Here is a 21,337-nt window from a genome sequence, read left to right as displayed (position 1 = left end):
AAACAGACAGGCAAACATAAATCGTAAAAAAAAATTATTTTGGTGTATGTATCTTAATATTATGTATATTCATATGCATGTAATAAAAAGCAGTTATGTCAATATTATAAAACAGACTTTCCAATTTTATTTATGTCTTAATAAAAAATACACAAATTTAAACATTTTTTTATTAAATTTTTTCATATTAAGTTCATTAATGTTATACATATTAAGTTAAATAATATCAAGACATAGTTTATCTGCGGGTTCTCAGCGGGTAAGAGATAGTTCTCTAACCTGTCTAAAAGACTGTAGATTAGGACCTTATTTAGCAAAAGAGGTCCGAATTCCAGCGGGGCTGTCGCGGATCCTGTTTCAATGACGAAAGAATTTACTTCTTTCAAAAGAAATTGTGTCTTCTACTTCTTTCTTTACCGTTTAATATTTAATACCAGAATCCGTAAGCCGTGTTACAACCAACTTTCAATAACAGTTACATCGTAATAATGTTCGAAGGAGAAATCAGTATTATTGTCATACTTATCAGATGTTTTATATTAACTTTACGACTAAAATGAAGTTATGTAGAAATATTTAAAAACCGCTACAATTACTGGAATAAAATATTGGTTTGCAAGCAAGGCAAGTTTGCTTAAAAATATAGGTATATTAAAAACTTCGTGTTCAAATACAACTCGATTTTGTAATATACCGGTGACATGTGCGCATTTATTTTGTTTATATGTATAATGTAGCTTTTCCTTTAAAGATAAGCTAAATGAGCAGACGGATTTGGATTTAACAATCGCCATCATTTTCACTTAATATAACACTGGTGGAAATGCGTGCTATGGATGCGTACTATAGATGTGTGCTATGGATCGCTTCCCTACTATCGATACATCGCATACTCGAGCTGCGCATTTTGCTGGCACAGCTACATAGCTTAGTATCGGTAGAAACGGTCACAAGGTTTCAGAACTTAGCTATTACATCTTCGTAGCATAGCTACATAGCACATTATTTGGTGGAAAAGTACCCTAAGTAGTAGTTCACATTGTTTGGCACGGACATTCGAAGCTATTTTGTGCATGTGTGGGACCGGCATTACATTATGGGAGATTCGAGCTACGTGTTGACTATCCACTTATTTCCCTTAACCAATTGATCTCCAAACAATCAAAGACATAATGGACTACAACTACATTGGCAAACAATTCTCAAAAACAAATCATTGTTGCGAACTTTGTTTGTATTTAAACATCGGTTTGTCTGTATACACCTTTGTACTGCTCTTTTACTTTGAAAATGCATAATTTAATGTACATAACAATACCTACCTTCCGCAAAAATGTAGGTACCTATGCATATTTGTAACGAACCTAAATATTTTTGTACAATTTCGTAAACGTTTTTGGACACTTTGGCAGGTATTGAATAAAAGTTAGTAACTCATTGTTCGTGAACTCGAATAGTAACAACTAAGTTCTTAATTAATTATTATGTTATCGGCTTACTCTTGTAATTGTTTGATAAGGAACTCGACAAGCTTCAAGCCAAGTAAATATACCTAAGCCTCTAACATGGCTTGAAACTAGTTGAGTTCCTCGTCAAACAGTTAGGTACGTGAGTAAGCCGATAATAGAATAATTAATTTACTATGTCTAACCAAAATGAAATAATAAAACTAAGTTATTACAATAAACTCAATCCAAATCCATGAAAACATAGGAGTCAGAGTCCCGTACCAATAAACTAAAACCTTTTTAGTAAACTCCACTGAAATTGACCATTCACAGTTACAAAGTATTGTTACGAATCCAATCATTGCCGATTGGCTCCAAAAGTACCAATAACAACCTTGATAACATCCACGCCCTTGTCAATGAACTATTGTGGATTCAAACGTTTATAGAAATTGACATTCAAAGCGGCCTTAAAAATCTCCGTATGCAAGTATGTATATTTGGATTATTTCCATACAAGGAGCCTGATGGCATTTAACCAGGACTTGTCAACCGGTTTCTGTGCCACGGTCAGGCCACTTGCAGTATGCAGATCCAAGATCGATGGCAATAACAATAAAAATGCTGAATTTATGAAGGCCTCCCCACTATTTGGTCATGCAAATGAGGTCTGTGAAGGCATTATGCAATACCGATCAGATAAAGGTCGGATTAAGATAGCGATTATTGTGACAGATGGAAGACATTCTTTTGAGAGACATAATATTGGCTGTAGAACTCACAATTTAGAGCCATGAAAGAATTTGGAGTAGAACTTAGTAATATAGACGACTAGCAAACCCGGTGAACTCCGTTTCGCCACTACGACTTTCCTGTTTTCCTTTGATTTTTTCCTGAATTTTCTTTACTGTAAACCTCACGGAGCCCGAGATCTTTCCAACGAATGCAAAATTTTGGAAATCGGTTCGTGCGTTCTGGAGTTATAGCGTCAAGAAGGAAAACCCGACTTATACTATACTTACTTATATTATAGAATAACCGTTTAATTACTTTGTTTTGTAATTTGTTTGTAGTTAAATCTTCTGACCAAATTGTAATGTGAAGTGTGTGTCTTAAAAACATCAAAATGAAAACATTTCTAGTACTACATCTCCAGTTTATCAAACCAATGACGTAACCACTCCACCTATCCGATAAAAATAATCCAAATTCATCTCATCGAAAACGTCCAGATAAAATAACTATATAACGATAAGCCATCTTTTCTGCCACCAGTATTTGGAAGATACTCGAGGCAAGAAGAATTTTTTAACATCAAAATGGAGAAAACTATATTGTGTGTGTTGTTTCTAGTTGCTAGTGTGTTTGGTGAACCTAGGGTTGATCCTTTGGTCCTGATCAGTAGCCAAGGTTTAGTTATGGGTCATAGGGCGACTGATGGTGACTATTCCATGTTTCTGGGTGTGCCTTATGCCCGAGTGGATGCCGCTGATCCTTTTGGAGTAAGTACATTTATGAAATGTTCAGTGTTGATAAAGATAAGAAACTCTTGTTCAAAAATGTTCGGTAAAAGCATGTCAAATATTCCATTAAGTTGGCAAAATGTTTTAATTTAAGATTCCAATGGATCATTATGCTATGATCCATTGGAATCTGATCCATTGGAATCTCATCAATCGTAATAATAATACGACTCCAGGAAAATGTAACTTAGTACTATTTCAATTGTGCTGAGTTTTAAAGCTGTATATACCTATTGTAACAGATGGACACATTTTTGACTTGTCTCTAATAAGATTATGATCCTTATTTCTATTGCTCAAAGATTTTTTTTTAATCTGGCTCTCACGTCTAGCGTCTAGCCGTCTTCACCAATAGTTCAATGTCAGACTGAGAATAGAAATAGGATTTCAAATAGAGAACGTTGTTATTTTATTCGTATTTGAATTCCTTGCGTGCCAGTACGTTTAATGAGAGGCTATGTTTGGGAACAGATAAGGCAAAGTGCACATCCGCGATAGATTGTGAAAGTGAGCTATTAAAAACTCCTTAACAGCTTCCGTGATTGAATAATTATTCAATTAATTATAATTCTTATTCAATAATTATAATTAATCTACTTATTAGCAATGGATATCTATTATTATCATAAACTTATATAATAAACACCCGATTTATTTAAAAATGAGAACCATTCCACAAAGGTTTAGAATCACTGTACTTAACTACAGATTTGAAAACCTTTTTTTAAAAACGCTGTCATTTGAACCCGAGACGTTATACTTGGCAGTCATTGCTGTCAAGTCAACCAATAAATTGGCTGAAGCTAATCGTACACTTACTTATCCCTAACTAAACATATACATTTGTACACTATAAGTAATCGTCTATTAATATCGCCCCGATAACCCTGGTGAGGTCGTCACCCCCAATGCAATGGAAAGTGTTTTATTTTTATTTAAAAAACTATGTGTCATCTTGTTTATAACCAGCCATTATTCTTTGTTCAATTTATAAGTATCAATTCACAAACACACGTTATACATAATTAGTTGGTTTATAATAAGGTAAACAGGAAAGATTTATTCAACAAACCACTACAGAACATTACAAACTAAATGTATTTTGTAAATGATTAATAAGTTCCTGCATTTACATAATTATTGAATATTCTAGAAAACGATACTATTTGTGGTCATGACACTGCTTATGATTGCATTATTATTGTATGGCAAACAACTTAAATTAATCCCATTAATATTCAATGTTTAAAACAAGAAGCTCCTAAATGTATAACTCAGATGATTTTGTTTAAATGCCTTGAATGATTACGTCACAACACTCATCACAGTATCAGACAATGATAGTGACAACATCTGCTGCATATCTTCGATCGCTTGTAATCAATACAGAGATAAGTTTAAAGTCAACAGTCTAACAGACTGAAGTACAAGTAAATATCTCATAACAACAAAAAATTACCTGTTTCTAAGAAGCTATAAGTGTTTATACAATAAGAAAGAGGTGCATAATAACTAATCTCTAAAGTAGGTAATCCCCAATTGAAAATATCAGTTGGATGAAACGTTTCCATTGTAACGAAATAGGTTTACCATTTCCTATTATCTGCCAAAAAACGTCTCGTGAAATTGTAACACAATTTTAACTCAAAGTTTTTATATTTTTTCAGCCATCTCGAGAAATTCAACCTTTTGAAGAAATAATCTTCAATGCAAACGACGGTACGGTCAGATGTCCTCAACTGGACGAGTCGACCATTGATTGCCTTCGTCTGAACATCTACGTGCCTTTTAAGGCAAGTTCCTCAAACCCGCTACCCGTACTAGTCTGGATACACGGTGGAGACTTCGTACGAGGAAGTGCAGGAGACTATGGTGTGAGGAACCTGGTCAGACACGACGTCGTAGTGGTCACCGTCAACTACCGCCTCGGTCCATATGGATTCATGTGCTTAGATATCCCTGGTGTACCTGGCAATCAAGGCTTGAAAGACCAATACACAGCACTTAACTGGATAAGGAAAAACATTGCCTCCTTTGGTGGTAACCCGTACAATGTAACGATATCTGGCCACGACGCTGGAGCCACATCGGTCCTCTTGCACATGTACGCAGACAATTTAAAACTTTTCAACAAAGTCATTGTTGAGAGTGGCACACCACAGAGTGAAGGGATGTTTGTCAACTCTGATGAAAACATGGCTATCAAAATTGCTGAGCATTTGGGTATTAACACGACTGATACTAACGAAGCTCTAGAGTTCCTTATAAACTCCCCTCATTATCTTGTAGTAGGTGCTGCCCATGAACTGAACTTGCCATTGGGACCTTGTAAAGAGAAATCGTTCAGTGGTATTGAAAACTTTGTAGAGAACGATCCCTACGCTTTGACAAACGCAAGGAAAGTGAGAAACACGCCCGTACTGATTGGATACACGAGCCGCGAACGTGACTCACTTAGCGCAGATTACTTTGACTCAGATCCATTTTACGAGAAATTGAAAAATAATTTTAATTTAAATGGACAACAGCTAGAGACCGCGGCCACTTTTGTTAGACGGTTTTATATTGGAGATAATCCTGTTAGTTCAGACGTTTCAACTCAACTGGAGAATTTCGAATCTGATTTCGTTATCAACCATCCGTCAGAGAGAATAATAACTAGATTGTTGGAGGAAAATGTTGGATCTGTCTACGAATATTTGTTCAGCTACACTGGAAATTCAGCCAATGATGGTGCAGGCCACTCATCGGAACTTAATTACCTATTCAACGATGGAAGCGGCAATATAGTTAGAAGTGAAGATGACCAATTGATCGCTGACCGCGTTTCAACTTTGTGGACCAATTTCGTCAAATACGGGTATGTAATATAAACTAATCAATCCAATACATAATATAATAGCTGTCATATTAAATATAACTAGTGGTCGCCTAGTGGCCGAAATTCGACCATATATGATTTAATTTACAATACCACTTAACGTACGTTGAAGGATAATTTTTATTTAATTCAAACTCTTTTATAAAACTCTTTTCATATGAGACGTGAGAATATCATCACAATGTCTATCGATTTTGACGTTTTGTCAAATACGATCAGATACTATGCATGTGTGTGTAATGTTTTATTTATTGATTTAATGTACTTTATAAGCATTATTTTTGAAAAATATTAGCGTTCTGCACTTCTCCTACACATAAACTATAAGTGTACCGTAAAACATGGCAACTTTACCATATTTTGGAACAAAAATCGAAATATATTTTTAACCATAAGACGCATAGAAACCAAAACTATATATTTAGAATTGTAGTCTATCTGGCTCACTTTACCGTAATCGTCATTATATACAAACGCTTACTTTAGCCGTAGTAAAGAAAAAACAACATGGGTAAAGATACCAAATTTTTGGCAACTTTACCTACGCGCCGTATTCATCGTGTATTGCATATTAAAGAGTTGTTGAGGTACAGAGGGCTTCATCTAGGACCTCTTCGTATTATAATGCAAACAATATGAGGAAATCTATAAAGATAACGGCTACACAGACAGTCGGGAACCACGGGTTTCTATTAATACTTTTGTTACCTCGGGGTTCCAGAGACCCAACACCTCATACTTCGGACTTGCTTTTGACCCGTGAAGTGGACTCCAGTCACCATCATTATAACTCCAGGCCGACCATGGTCATCGACACTGACCTCAGAATGGACAGCAGGCCGTGGCAGAACCTAACCTGTGTCAACATTACCGAAGCGATTATTTATCAATAAATTAAAGAAAAAGCAATTGCTGACATTACAACAGTAATCCCAACTATATTATACATTCAAGATCAAAATTTCATTCACCTGTGACATATAATTAAGGCTCTGTGAGCACAATTTAGGAACTACTAACTTTTAGCACATTTTCACGCTACATTGGGAGTCTTGCTCTACGCAAAATTAGTAAATATTTCCTTTTAATGTCTAAAAAATACTACTATTACAAAACAGAATTCTAGTGGGTAGATTTTTAGTATAGTTTATACTGAATACCTATAGTATGGTAAAGTTGCCAAGGGTCCGGTAAAGTTGCATAGTTTACCGGTACCAAATTTTATGCTACGTCCGCGCAATAAAAACATTTACAAAGTTTACGTATTAATATATAGATACATGATTGTAATCCCATTTCCTAAATTTGAGTTTTTTATAAAAAAACATTTAATACATACGTTTCAGAAACCTTTTAATAACGCTATTAAACTTGCCATTCCAGGGACCCAACACCTCAAACTTCGGACTTGCTGCCCGTGAAGTGGACTCCAGTCACCATCTCCTCCAGGCCGACCATGGTCATCGACACTGACCTCAGAATGGACAGTAGGGTGGAAAACCAGAGGATGTAACTTAGCTCTTTAGTATATTGTTGCTATATTTTATTTAAATTGCAAATTACCTATTATTATTTATTGTTACTGTTGTCATGTAAATAATGTGATTAATATTGTTTTGAGTTTTTGAATGTGTTCGTTGTGTTTTTATTTAAACTGAACTTGTAATTTTGGTAGTTATGGTATTCGATCGGTATATTCATTTCTATTTAGAAATTGAATTTAAGACAAAACTTGAAATATCGTATTCCGCAATTAAGCTAAAAGTGTCTATAAATAACATTTCTATCTACGACGATAATATCTTTAAGAGAATAGAAAGATACAACGTATAAAGTATAAAAGAATGAAATATTGATATTTAAATTCTACACAATGGGTTGTCAAGATCACAATCACTAACATTTCATCTCCGGTTCAACTAGACTTGCGAATAGAAATGTTACACAGACGAGTTTTTCGTAACCTCTTTCAAAGGTAAGCAAATCAGAATAGTAAAAGTACCACAATTACTAGCAGATTTCCCTAAAGAAACTAACAAAATGGAGTAACATTGCAAAAATAAATTAAACATCCTTGATAAGATTTTACCAAAAACGATTGTAAATGGGGTAAAAGTAAATATTAAAATCGGTTCAATAGTAATATTTTTTATAAAATTGTATGGATCACTAAATTATTTTATTCGAGTATTAAACTTATCAGTTATAATAAACATATGTATAACCTTAAGTAATTTGCTCCATACTAAAGTGTTAAGCGAATATTGATGTTGTATCTACATACAACACTTTACAATGGCGAGTCAGTGGCTTCTTTCTAGGTCGTTCGTCTCCAGCGGATGATGCTCATCAAGACAAATCGACGGCACAAAGGATTTGGGCCAGTCTCCTCACACCCACGACAGCCCACTTAGGTTCACTTGATCGCGTGTCGTGATTTTTTCTTTTACTAACTGCTTCTAATACGATGATCGCTTGCGCAGAAAATTGAGGATGCTCCAATCAATGTGGATGGATGTGTTGAGTGCAGTTTTTGTCTTAAGATGCGTTGTTTGGAGAGAAATGTTATTTTATTTCATGTAACTATAATTTAGTTAAATCAAAATGGACTTGTCGTTCTACGTAGAGGACTAAGGGGAGGCCTTTGTTCAGCAGTGGACGTCTCTCAGCTGATGATGATGATGAAAATGTACAAATACTTGTACAATGCAGGAATACGATGGAGTCATGATAATACTTTTTTCCATGCCTTCTTTTCACTAGTTATGTTATGAGCCCTATGTAAGAAAGGCGAACTGACAGATCATTTTGGATACTACAAAAATCTCAAAAATACTTAGTCAAACTTGGGTATTTAACTTTGGTAATCACTAGATCAGCTAAGCTCTTTAACAAACTCCATTTTGTTATTATTGAAGACAAACACCATAACTCTAACACCACAGTTCGTGATGTGGTTTTCGTACTTTCCTTGAAGATGGAACTAATCAAATATCGTTATGGTTTCTGTATTATAACCTCACTTTCACTGAGAGGCCTATCGTCACCAATACTATCATTAGTTACGCCATTTTCACAATTTTCTACTAGTTTTTTTAGTGCGTGACTGTTTCGATCTAAGTTATCAATTTGTTATTACTTATCTAATACTTTTATTTTTGCGGCTACAACTGTCTGTTGTTTTGCTCTCGTTTTCAAATCATTTGTTTGATTGAAATGTACTATAGTTGTTTTGTTTTAGGTAATTAAGTATCTATTATTTAACAATAAGTCATATGCTAGAATTGGAACTTGAAACGGGATATTGTCCATTTTTTTTCTATTTCTATGAGTTTCCGATATTTTGGCATTGTTGGAAAATATCCCATTTCAAATTCAATTCTAGTGTTAGTGACCATATCAGTTTAAAAAAATAGTCATATGCATCTAATTCTTGTTAGGTATTGCTGATCTGGAGAGCTTTTTCTATGATTCCCTAACAACGGGAAAACAATTTTAAAGCAGCCTTAGTAACTGGCATACGTAATACCCCACTTTTACTAAAAACAAATGGAACCAAAAATAAATTTAATTGTGGTTAGTTAAATCATGCTACCATTTACAATAACACTTGGTTAATAAATAATTACATTAAGTATATAATGGGTACTTCAAAATCGAGTACCAATATACATATATAGTGTTCTATATGAACTGATTCACCTCACAATCGTATACAGTTGCTATGTCGGCCTTCACTCAAGTATTTACATAGAGGAAAAATAAAGGACATTCGCCTATTCAGTCAAACTGACAATGGTTGAACAGTTAATAAATGTACTTTGGTAAAGTGAATACTTTTGTCATTTTCCGCATACCAAATATGTACAAAATTTAAACCTATATAGCTCTGTCTGCGGGTCAGTTTTTACTGCGACTTACCTTGTCAATGCAACGTCACGCCTTTTATCCCCAAAGGCAGCGGTGCACATTACGGCACGTAATGCCGCTATACAATGTTCACCTTTGTACTTTTGACCATTTGTGTTATAATTCTTATGTAATAGGGGGTGAGCCTATTACCATATACATACTGGACACAATACCAGACTCCGTGCTACTACTGAGAAATTTTCGAAAAAAGCCCAGTAATTCTTTTCCCGACCCGAGAGTCGAACCCGAGACCCCTTGTCCGGCAGCCGCACTTGCGAACACTCGACCCATGAGGCAGGCTTAACTTATCCAAATAAAAAAATTACAATAATCCATACATACTCTTACATTTCAAAAGCCAGTCAAACCAGCCGAAGAATTGACATCACATCACAATACATGATACGGGCAGATAAATATATCAACTTTGGAAGGAAAAGGCCAACAAGATTACATTATTGTATGTCAAGGGGATTCATACTGAATATTCTGGTATATAGATAAATATATTCACCCAAATGTATATTGGTCTCTGTATTAAGGTAAGCATCGCATCGTACCCATCGCACGCATTCCGTATGACGTCATTAGTACTGATCGCATGTAGGCATTGGTAATGATGCGGTGCGTACGATACAGATCAGTGGACGCAGTTGTATGAGTTTCTATACAAGACAAACTAAAATCCATCGCATATGCAATGCGTACGATGCGGGCCTGTGGACGTTACGTTTAAGCTGCTTTTCCACCAGATATGTGTTATGCTACCTTTCTGTGAATGTGTTGGGCTTACACCAATATAGGTTGGTACACATAGCTTTGCACTGGTGAAACGGACACAGCTATGTTTTTTATATGGAAAGATGCGTGCTATGGATGGCGTTCATACTATCGGCACATCGCATACTCAAGCTGCGCATCTTTCTTATGCAAGATGGCGAAGTCATTGGACGATTTTCAAAAGAAAAAGAAAAAGAGTATGACATCTCTGGTAGAAAATCATCTTAACAATAACATCTGTAGTGTATTGAAAATGAGGTCTGAGATAGATAAGTATCTATATCAATAAGTCTGTTTTGATATCGATAGGACCTGTCTAAATCGAGGCTATTAGGTTTCGGCCACGGCTTCAGCAAAATATTACTGAATGAATATCTTATTTTATGCTACTGTACTGGCTACAAGTTTGCCATCCACCTGATGGTATACAAATTAATGTTTTTTTTTATTGTCACGCCTCTTATCCCCGAAGGGGTAGGCAGAGGTGCACATTGTAACACGTAATACCACTGTACAATGTACACCCACTTTTCATAATTTATGTTGTAAGTCCCATGTAATAGGTGGTAAGTGCCCGTTTTGCACATTTCCACGCTCTGTGTTAATACTAAAAAATTGCAACCACTCTGTCAACAAAGCAGTCATAAAGTAAATAAATGATAAGTATTATAAATGCCAAATTTTGTGAGTTTATGTGTATGTTTATTACTCAATCTATTGATGAAATTTAGACCAGAAGTAGTCGGTCTATAAAATTACATAGGCTACATTTTACCCCACAGGAACACGAGCGAAGCCGCTGGCAGACATTAGTATTAGATAAAAAAAAAACTCACGCAAATAAATGTCGACTGGTTCTCTAACAGTTCGGATGTCGCAGCCCTCGGTGGAAGCGTTCAGTCTGTACACACCAAATTCTCCCATCTCCGGCCTCAGCTGACATAGTAGTCCTCTGTAATAAAAGATACTATTAATTTAAAGCCACGGAAGATATACAGTATCAACAACGTCACGCCTTTTATTCCTGACTAGGCAAAGGTGCACGATGGCGTAATACCGCTGTACAATGCACACTTTACACCATTTGTGTTATAAGTCCCTTGTAATAGGGGGTGAGCCTATTGCCATATACTGGGCTCCAATCCAAATTCCGTGCTACCACTGAAAAACGGAAAAGCCTAGTAATACTTTGCCGGACCAGGGAATCGAACCCGAGACTCCGATATTACTTATTATTCCTTGGATCAAGCCTAAAACATTGACAGTTTTTTTCTTAATTTTTTCTCTATGCCTGTCCTTCTATATCATATCAGGTAAACCAATTAACGGCGCATTCTAATAACCTACCGATCGGTAGATTTGCCTACCAGAGCGGTAGAATTTTGACATAAGCTCCATACAAAATGTAAGCACAAGACTCAATTTTAATAGTCAAAAATATTTGAAATCAAACCTTTTGCATGCACACGTAGCAGAATAAAATAATTCTGTATGTGTTTCTATATATCAACAAATACTTCTGCACGTAACATTCTAAGAACCACTCGGAGATAACAAGCTACACACGGCTCGCGTGATTACTCTCCACTCATCATCCAATTTGTGCTAAACAATACAAGTCACTGCACCTTTACAAATTATTCCAAATTGCATGCAATTTGATCATTTTGTTGCTACCTGTGTGTTATTTTGGTAATCGACTTATATTAAGTTAAAAAAATATATTATAAACAGTTTTGCTTTGGGAAAATGTCCTATATAACAGACTAAACAGCCACACTGAAGAAATTAAAGGTCCTACAAATTATGCTCAAGCTCTTTCTTTTCTTTAACACTAATGATCCAATGATACAAAACTCTTCTATAGCGCTTTTTTTTTAGAGTTTCAATCCAGGGATTGTTTCCTTCACTTCATGATCAGCAGTTCAGTACACAAATCACAGACTACCGAGGCATATATCCTGTGGTGTCGTAAATGCACACACCTCACGTATCGTAATATCCTATTCTTGACTAATTACTAGTTTTTTGATCGACGAACAAAGTCTGGTCTGCAAAACTCGTTGTTATGTTATGAGAATTTATCAAAAACTTGGTTCAATAAATTCCAGAATTTAGTTTATTAACCAAATACCTAACTATATAATAAATAATAACAGGCAGGTTACACACTAACTTAATCCCATGTAAATCAATGGAGAAAAGCTCTACTAGTTTCCAGTTACAACCCTCTGTGACTCAAAACCAGTAGAGCTCGGAACTAGTAGAACTCTTCATTATGAGCAGCGTGCACAGACGCGCGCAAGCGCGACGTCACCGCGTATACATTAATTATACGTGAGTAAACTGTGATTTTTAGTTAATTTAGCTTAATCCAATAAAATAACTTAATCCTGTTCCACGGTTTGATGATTTTCGAACTACACCAAATACCACATGATAGACCAATAGAGCATTTTTTGTGTGTGGAAAATCATCTTATGGCTTCTGCAGCCTTGGGCGAGGCGAGATCCCTCACGCCTCTCGTGTCAGACTCTTACTGAGTAAAATACCACCCCGTTCCTGCTCCTGCTTTTCGACCCGGAGCCCCGGTAAATGCGCTAGGTAGTCCGTAGCTCCGGATCAGACCAATAGAGGATATAATTCATCAATCTTATCCAATAATTTTCTTCTGAATGGACAATTGAACGAAAACAAATAACATGTCCGCCGTTCACGTTCATAATCGCTAGCTAATTGTAAGCTTTCCCACGATTGACAGGCTATTAAACAAATTGCTAATACGTACCTACTTAGTGCTAGTTTTTCTACAACACCTAGGTCAAGCCGTTTCTTAGTTATGTTACATTTTATCGAGAGCACGACTTTCCCACGTTTTCTTTTAGCGCTCCATGCTTGTTAGGAGGTATTATCTGCTAATGGTGATGTAATTTTATATTGTATGTACAAATGTACGTATTGTCTTGTGTGATGTTTTTAGAACTCTTTCTAAAAAGATATAGAGAATATATCTAGAGTTGTTAGCAGGATGGTGGCACATTTTTTCATACTGAGTATAACAATTATGAGATAAGGGATGTTATGAAATTAACTAGAACATTTCTTAAGCTATAGTTTGTATATCAAAGTAAATTTAATTTGGGCATCTACAATGACAATCAAAGTAATGAGCTAGATATTTCCCGTCCGAGAAAACCGAGATGTTTTTATTTACAACTAGCTGACCCGGCAAGCTTCGTAACGCCTTAAACATGACTTTGACAAATAATTCAAGGTCATAATTTGCCAAATCCGGCCAGCCGTTCTCTAGTTTTGGTGAGACTAACGAACAGCAATTGAGTTTTACGTATAGAGATGATTACAATAATTCTCAAGTCTCAAGTAACAGGCCTAGGAACAGGTATAACGTATAAACTTCTAAAATAAACATGAAACGAGTTTTGACAATGAGTTGTCAGTGTCAATATTTAGAAATGCATTTGCTCGGGACACAGTACAGTTGTACTCTTATGTATGATGTGGGATAGGTACGGTACTTATTTGGTTATTTAGACGACAATTCTTAAAGATTAACGAAATAAAAAGTTCATCGAACTTCCAAGTTTCGTTTTCAAAATTCCATCTAGCACAGTAGACCATACACGCTCGCATCAATAACTGAAGATAGTACAATTACGCAGCTCTTTTACCAATTTTAGTTGGTGCTGCGTAATAATTAATTTACAAAAATAATGAAACGTAAAATAACTAACGAAGTGTAATAATTACCTATTATTATATTTGCTTGCGTACTGGAGAGGCATATATTATTATAAACATTGGATGGAGAAAGGTTAATGATAGAAAATCCTAAAACATTTTTTTTCTTTCTACCAGTCTCTTCTTCTCTTTACAATTTATAACTGGTCGAAGCATAATGTCATGTCAAGTAAACATATTACACATGCATGTAAGTTTGCATGCCACTTTCTTAATACTGTATGCAGTGTACAAGATGTATACAAATGTGCGGAAGCAGTTGGACACGTACGTTTGGCGGCCATTACATAAACGGAGAGAATTTGACAGGACAATCGGTAATATTGTGTAATCAGTAAACAAACTTACGCTTTTACTAGATGCATTTAAAGTATTTTGTTTGTTTTGACTTGGTAATCCTGCATTAAATATTTGTCTTTACTACTCCTAATGGAACATCTTTTTCCATCGGACAAACATAACAGCTTTTCGTAGTCTCTACTTCTACTCCTATACTAAGGAGTCTGGAACTAGCAATAAGCTCAGCCCCTAATAGAAATATTTAAATGGAACTTAGTTATATCTGACTGCAGGGTTGATGCCGTGTCTGGACAACCAGCTGCCGTGCAACGTGTAGCGGGTTCGATTCCCGCACCGAACAACTCTTTGTGTGATCCACAAATTGTTGTCTAGGTGTCATGTGTATACGAACTTGTATGTTTGTAAACGCACCCACGACACAGGAGAAAATCCTAGTGTGAGGCAACGTTTGAAAAAATCTGGTTTAAATGAGACCTTTAATTTGTTCCACCGAGAATGTTTGCGTGACTTAATACTTCTTGTGCAAATGTTATGAGTTCTAAGCTTAGCCCAACAAATACGAAACTCAAAAAACGCTACACTTATTCAAAAACCAATCATCATGAAGGTACTTACGAAGTATCTCCAGCAGTGACATATTGTTCTGTATAGTTGGCGTACACCCTCCAGGTGGACCGCCGAGCTGTGCTCGTCACCCACACCCTCTCCTCACCGGCAGAGATGTTCCGCTGCAGTTTGAATGGACACTGCAACAAATTATTGAAGTCAGAAAACGGTAAAAGTTTAAAAATGTATGGGACGTCATTAGGGAGGAGCAGGAACTAAAATATATCAAACTTAACATTACTATAATTAATGTGAAAATTAAAGAAATACAATATCATATGACTGTAAACTGTGATCTTTGTCTTCGGTGCTATCATTGTCTAAATATTCCATGAGATGCAGCCTGGAGACAGATACATGGTTAGCGGAGGTAGGATTTAAGTGCAGCTTCGACTATGCTTCAGCACGAATGGGCCGGTTCGACCGAAGTGATACCACGGCCTTACAGAAAACCGACGTGAAACAACGATTGCTTTGTGTTTCGTTGTGTGAGTGAGGTTACCGGAGGCCCAATTACCCGCCTTCCCAATCTTCCCAATCCCTGATTCCCCAATACTATTCAATTCCTAACCCCCCAAAAGGCTGGCAACGCACTTGTAACGCTTCTACCATTAAAAAAGACCAGTTAAGGTATCTTAAAAATTACCAGACATAAAGCCATTTAATTTTTGACACCTTTAATAATCTAAATGACAAAGTTCAAATGACACAACAAAACATAATATAAAATAACAATATTACATAACAATTAAAAGAGGAAATGTCTTTAATTTATAAAGTGCGTAACTAACCTTCATTGTGTCAACTTCAAGAGTATTATTTGTCGTTTAAACATTACCTACATAATGTGCGAATTCTCCATTGAAAGTCTTCACGTAACTAACAATAAAGCATTTAAGTGGTTACTTTGTTATTTAAGAGGTACCTATAGTGTAGGTGAGGAACGTAATTTATTCGTATTCAAGTTTTATTGACGTGACACGCCTGTATTCGGCAAGAATGCACCATAAACCCACTTTTCGCGAAATTCTTACATGATACTGATATTATAAATGCGTAAGTTTGGAATGTGAATGGATAGATGTTATACCTCAAATACGTGGAAAAGGGTAAATATGATACGGAATATAGACTACTAGAATCTATACTAATATTATAAAGCTGAAGAGTTTGTTTGTTTGTTTGAACGCGCTAATCTCCGGAACTACTGGTCCGATTTGAATATTTTTTTTGTATTGAATAGTGCATTTATCGAGGAAGGCTATAGGCTATAAAACATCACGCTATGACCAATAGGAGCCAAGCAGAGCGGGTGAAACCGCGCGGAAGTAGCTAGTTATTCATATGTTAACAAGCAACACCAGACGGATTTAATTATAACATAAACAGGATGGTATTTAATTATTGAGTACTACTCATAGGAGTAAATAATAATAAATATATTAAACCTCTTTCATAATTTCATAGATTATATAAATTGTTTTAAAAATAATTGTTAGCTGAAATGGAACGTCAAATGTCATATTTAAAAATTGGTCGATGAGACGGATTATTGTTTTGTGAAAATAAATTGTAATTCCTGAAAAGTTACGAATTTCATTTAATCTTGAAATAACACATAACCTCATTTCTCCAGAGGGCTTAGTACGAGTGTGATTTTAAAACGAGACCGCTTGACCGATGAACGCGGAACACAGTCTCGTTCAACGTACAAAAACTACTAACCTCTAATATTAAAAGAGATTAACTTATGACAATTGCAATAAAATTATTGTTAGTGCTACCTTACTATGTATACATAGTTATGGTTACTATGTTACAACTTTTTATAAGTACTACCATTCTACTAGTGCATGTACCTATGTATGTCAATCTTTTACATTAACACGTTCAAAAATCGCATATCATCTGGCAAAGTATGTTTTGAAAGTGACATTATGAGTTTACCTAGTTTTAGACATTGTAAAATTATGACATCGTCACTTTTTGTCATTTACTTATCTGCAGCATTTCTTCCAACTAACAACTATCTTGTGTTAACTATCTTAAAATGAAGCTCGTCTATTAAATAATAATAAAACAATTTACTTAAAACAAACTCTTTGTAGATATCTCGTCAAACTCAGTTTTAGCTCTGTTCTGATAGTGCATTTAAAGTAATATATTCACTCAAAAAATATGCATTCCATTACTAAAACTCATTACTTTATCTCGAAGAAAAAAATAAGTAAAACGACTCAACAAGGACAGTGGCACAACTTTCTCACAATAACAAAAGAACTTATTAAAGTTACTGTGACTCATAGGTTTGTACCGCATGTGGGTGCAATATGAGTAACCCCACCCTTTTAATATGCAATCGTTTAAAAAGTTATTTGTACAATAACCGACCCTATGTTGATGACATTGAAACGATAAATTTTCGACTTTATCACAGAACTGTTAAGTTGACAGTCGCTTAAAGATATTAGAGATAGGTTAATTAGTTGGTATAGACATTAGTTTTTTAGGTGACACACAGGATGTGCTACCAAAAAAGAATTAAGTGCTTTAGGTACTTAATTATTGATAATGAATCAATAGCAAACCAAAATCATGGGTTAGTTCAATGAGATTAAATAGACACGTTTTTAAATGATCGCCCTTTATTTATTTATTTACTAGCTACTTCCCCGCGGTTGACTGCACGGTTGGTGCGGTGGCTGGGCAACTGGCTGCCGTGCAACGGGTAGCGGGTTCAATTCTAGGAGCAACTCTTTGTGTGATCCACAAATTGTTGTTCCGGGTCTGGGTGTCATGTGTATGTGAATTTGTATGTTTGTAAACGCACCCACGACACAGGAGAAAATCCTAATGTGGGGCAACGTTTAAAAAAAAAAAAAAGGTTTACCCGCTCTGCTGGGGCTGCTATTGGTCATAGCGTGATGTTTTATATACATAAAAATAATAATTCAATTCGGACCAGTAGTTCCAATGATTAGCGCGTTCAAACAAACAAACTCTTCAGCTTTATAATATTAGTATAGATTAAAAGTAAAATAGTATAACTTTACAGTCACCAAACTAAATGATTAATTATGTTATGAAATGTACCTATAATAACCATTTAAAGGGTTCAATTTCCTAGCCATACATTTGGACACAGATCAGCTCCATTCCCTAGTTATCTGATATTTTCTCTTATTTTGTCATAACACTTGTTTAATACATAGTTCGCTAACTAAGTGTTCGCGTCGCTCATTATTCGCTACTTGCTTCGCTAGTAAATCACGTGGAGCGGTAATTTCTCTAGCTGCGCGGCGCACGCGTCGAATACTTGACACACTTTGTGCAATAACATCAAGATTTTCAATGATTACTGCTCATTTACATTGTTGTTATGTGATTATTGTAATATTTGTCTACTATTGTTTCCTTTTAGGAAAGGTGTTTTTATGAGGCGGGAAACCTTCAAATGGAGATGCATTCATGGGAGCATCGTGCAAGAATTGTATCCATAATAATAGATACATTATAGATTTTTTATAAACCGGTCTAAATCAAATCCAAAATTATTTATTACAAATAGACCAGTGAAGCTATTTGCTCGTAACAAAGTGTATATTCCTATATGCTCGTTCTTCTGTTTTTCAATTAGGTTCACAATATATGCAATTCATGGTTACATTGTTTCGTTGATAGGTATTGTCACATTAGAATTAACAATTCAATTGTTTTCCTATAGGTCAGGGATGGCGAACCATGATAGACGTGTTACACCGCTGTGCATCTTGAGATGGGGCCTGACAAGGCAGGCCGCCAAGAGTTCGGGGGCTGCGGAAGAATTTCGTTTCTCACACCGTCGAAACCACGTGTGTGACACGGGACACCGGGGTGAGATTAAGTCAGTAAGATTCTGACAGTCCCTTGGGGATCCCAGACCTTGGGGTCAAAAAAAGGGATGATTATTATTAGCCCAATTCATTAGCCCATTTCCATTAATAGGTTTAGGTTTAAAAAATTTTATTCTCATAAGAACAATTACAGTTCACTTAGAATGAGATACAAATAGTAAATATCTAGATAAGTATTTTAGATGTTCGCATCTGGTGCGTTATAGGACCTTTACAAGTAAGAATCTAGATTTAAGGCCACAATATATGTAAAACTTTGAATAAAATTATAAAAAAAGTACAAGTTTCTGAATCAGAACTTATTTAAACTGTTGTAAAATCGACTACGGTCGTGATTACCCGTATAATTACGGGCACCTAACTACATGTTATGGTGTAGAACACCCTAGCGATGCCAATATGCGGGTAATATTCCCGGGTGAGGAAATACCCATGACAAGTTTGTAATCGATAGAGGGCATTGATGTTTTGTTCATAAACATATGTGACGTCACGCCATTTGTGGACCAAGGGGTAGGTAGAGAGGTAGAGGTAACATAACCCACACGTATTTCATGTTACGGAAAAGTTATATTAAGATTTGAATGTTTCGTGTTTTTCCCATAAAATTAATGTTAAATTCATACCCAACGTTGAGGATAATTCAATATCATAACAACATAAATAACAACATGACATTAATGTAATGTAATAGACTATAGGTATTAAACTTAAAGCCGTACTCATGAGTCACTTAATAATTAGTTATCCCAGTCCTTAGCTATTATTTTCGGAATAAAATCGTTGCTAACGAACAGTTTAAGTTATCATTAAATGTATTTTTGTAAAGTTGTGCTCTTTCAAAAATCAATCATTTTTGCCATAGCTGTTTCTAACATTCGGCAAAATTTAGGTGTATATTGTAAAACAGCTCTATCTTGCCCTACATGGACTTCTAAACCAATATTTGTCCAAAGATTAGGCATAGTACATAATGATGAGATAAATAAATAAATTAATAACTATCTACTGTCCACAATAGACCCATTAACACGACATCGATAACAAACAATTGCCTGGGAAATTACTACAAGTCTTTGTGTACACGAATAGCAAAAAACATCCTCACAAAAAATGCCTACCTATGCTACAATCGTCGCACTCCCATAAATAGCGCTTTTTATTATCAGTTGTATACATAATTACATATACATGATTTATTTATGAAAGACAGTGATAGATAGGCGATTTACACTGTCAACGATTAACACTGTTGTGTGATTAAGTAAGGAAATGTATGTAATTTCAACACTTATTCCTATATAAGGAATTAACATGTTTTTATTGATATATGTATCAGTCAGTAGTGAATAACTAGTGATAAGTAATGTTGATTCTTTCTATACTCTATAAGTATAGAAAAAATCAATAAAACTAAAAAGTTTGTTTGTGTGTTTGTTTGATCACGCTAATCTGCCAAACTTCTGGTCCAAATTGAATAATATTTGTTTGTTGGATTGTCCATTTATCAAGGAAGGATTAAAGCTATAAAATATCACGCTACAGTCAATAGGAACCGAGAAAAGCGGGTAAAACCGCGCAAGAATTGAAGATAATTAATGATTTTACCCATAAGCACCCAAAAAATAGTTCTTGCGTCTAAATACGATCTATGTCTGTATCAAGTTTCATGTTTCGTTCCATTTATGAGTGAAAGAGTAACAAACATTCATTAAAACTAACAGCAATGAAAGTGTCGAAAATAAGAAAAAACATTGGAACCTAAGTCAGAAAACAAGTCAACAGCAACACCCATTAAAAATATTACGTCACCTATTACGAAATTTAACAATAATATACCATTATTCAAAAACAATCTCTATGCAAAAATTGATCTCGAACCTAATGCAAAACTTTGTTTTATTCGAAAAAAATACATTATAATTTATAATGCACTTATACGTAATAAATGGACATAAGTCATTAACTTATTACATAAATACCTGTATAGGCAACCTAGATTCTTAGTCAATATTAATGTAGCGAGAAATTGGAAAAGAAAAAAATACTTTAAAATACATTCATTATATTTCCTTACGCAACGGACACAAGCTGTATATGCGGCCATGTTTACTATTCATTCCGCATTTGAAAATAGCGCAAAAAGTAACAGACAATAGCAAATGTTTGATGCATTTTGTTTTTAAAACATTCTTGACATAGTTAGATAGAGATAGTAACTTAGAAGTACTTAGG

At 35.2% G+C, this 21,337-nt stretch overlaps 3 protein-coding genes across 4 annotated transcripts in view; 2 read left to right on the top strand and 1 right to left on the bottom strand.

The window, feature by feature from the left end:
* LOC118263336 (TBC domain-containing protein kinase-like protein) overlaps positions 1–21,337 on the top strand; it is a 235,710-nt gene that overhangs the window by 153,451 nt on the left and 60,922 nt on the right. The window lies entirely within an intron of this gene.
* Positions 1–21,337, bottom strand: part of LOC118263480 (heparan-alpha-glucosaminide N-acetyltransferase) — a 32,603-nt gene that overhangs the window by 10,146 nt on the left and 1,120 nt on the right. For both annotated transcript variants that reach the window (XM_035575503.2, XM_035575504.2), the window contains exons 2-3: positions 15,219–15,349; positions 11,381–11,496 (exon numbers count right to left, since the gene is read on the bottom strand). In XM_035575503.2, coding sequence (XP_035431396.1) covers positions 11,381–11,496; positions 15,219–15,349 — 247 coding nt within the window. The remainder of the gene's footprint in view (positions 1–11,380; positions 11,497–15,218; positions 15,350–21,337) is intronic.
* LOC118263481 (juvenile hormone esterase-like) lies at positions 2,707–7,365 on the top strand. Its single transcript, XM_035575505.2, has 3 exons — positions 2,707–2,950; positions 4,639–5,831; positions 7,236–7,365. Exons 1-3 carry the CDS (start codon positions 2,768–2,770, stop codon positions 7,363–7,365), a joined length of 1,506 nt encoding a protein of 501 aa, XP_035431398.2. The 5' UTR covers positions 2,707–2,767.

This window comes from Spodoptera frugiperda, chromosome 27 (genome assembly GCF_023101765.2).
Source record: "Spodoptera frugiperda isolate SF20-4 chromosome 27, AGI-APGP_CSIRO_Sfru_2.0, whole genome shotgun sequence".
NCBI lineage: Eukaryota > Metazoa > Arthropoda > Insecta > Lepidoptera > Noctuidae > Spodoptera > Spodoptera frugiperda.
Note: the sequence above shows the minus strand (reverse complement) of the source record. Positions and strands in the feature narration are given on the sequence as shown.

What these genes read in the sequence shown, in the direction of transcription:
- LOC118263481 (XM_035575505.2), top strand. Translation starts at nt 2,768, where the DNA reads ATGGAGAAAACTATATTGTGTGTGTTGTTTCTAGTTGCTAGTGTGTTT. An exon ending in ATGCCGCTGATCCTTTTGGA is followed by an intron (nt 2,951 to 4,638) that starts GTAAGTACATTT and finishes ATATTTTTTCAG; the next exon opens with CCATCTCGAGAAATTCAACC. An exon ending in ACCAATTTCGTCAAATACGG is followed by an intron (nt 5,832 to 7,235) that starts GTATGTAATATA and finishes TTGCCATTCCAG; the next exon opens with GGACCCAACACCTCAAACTT.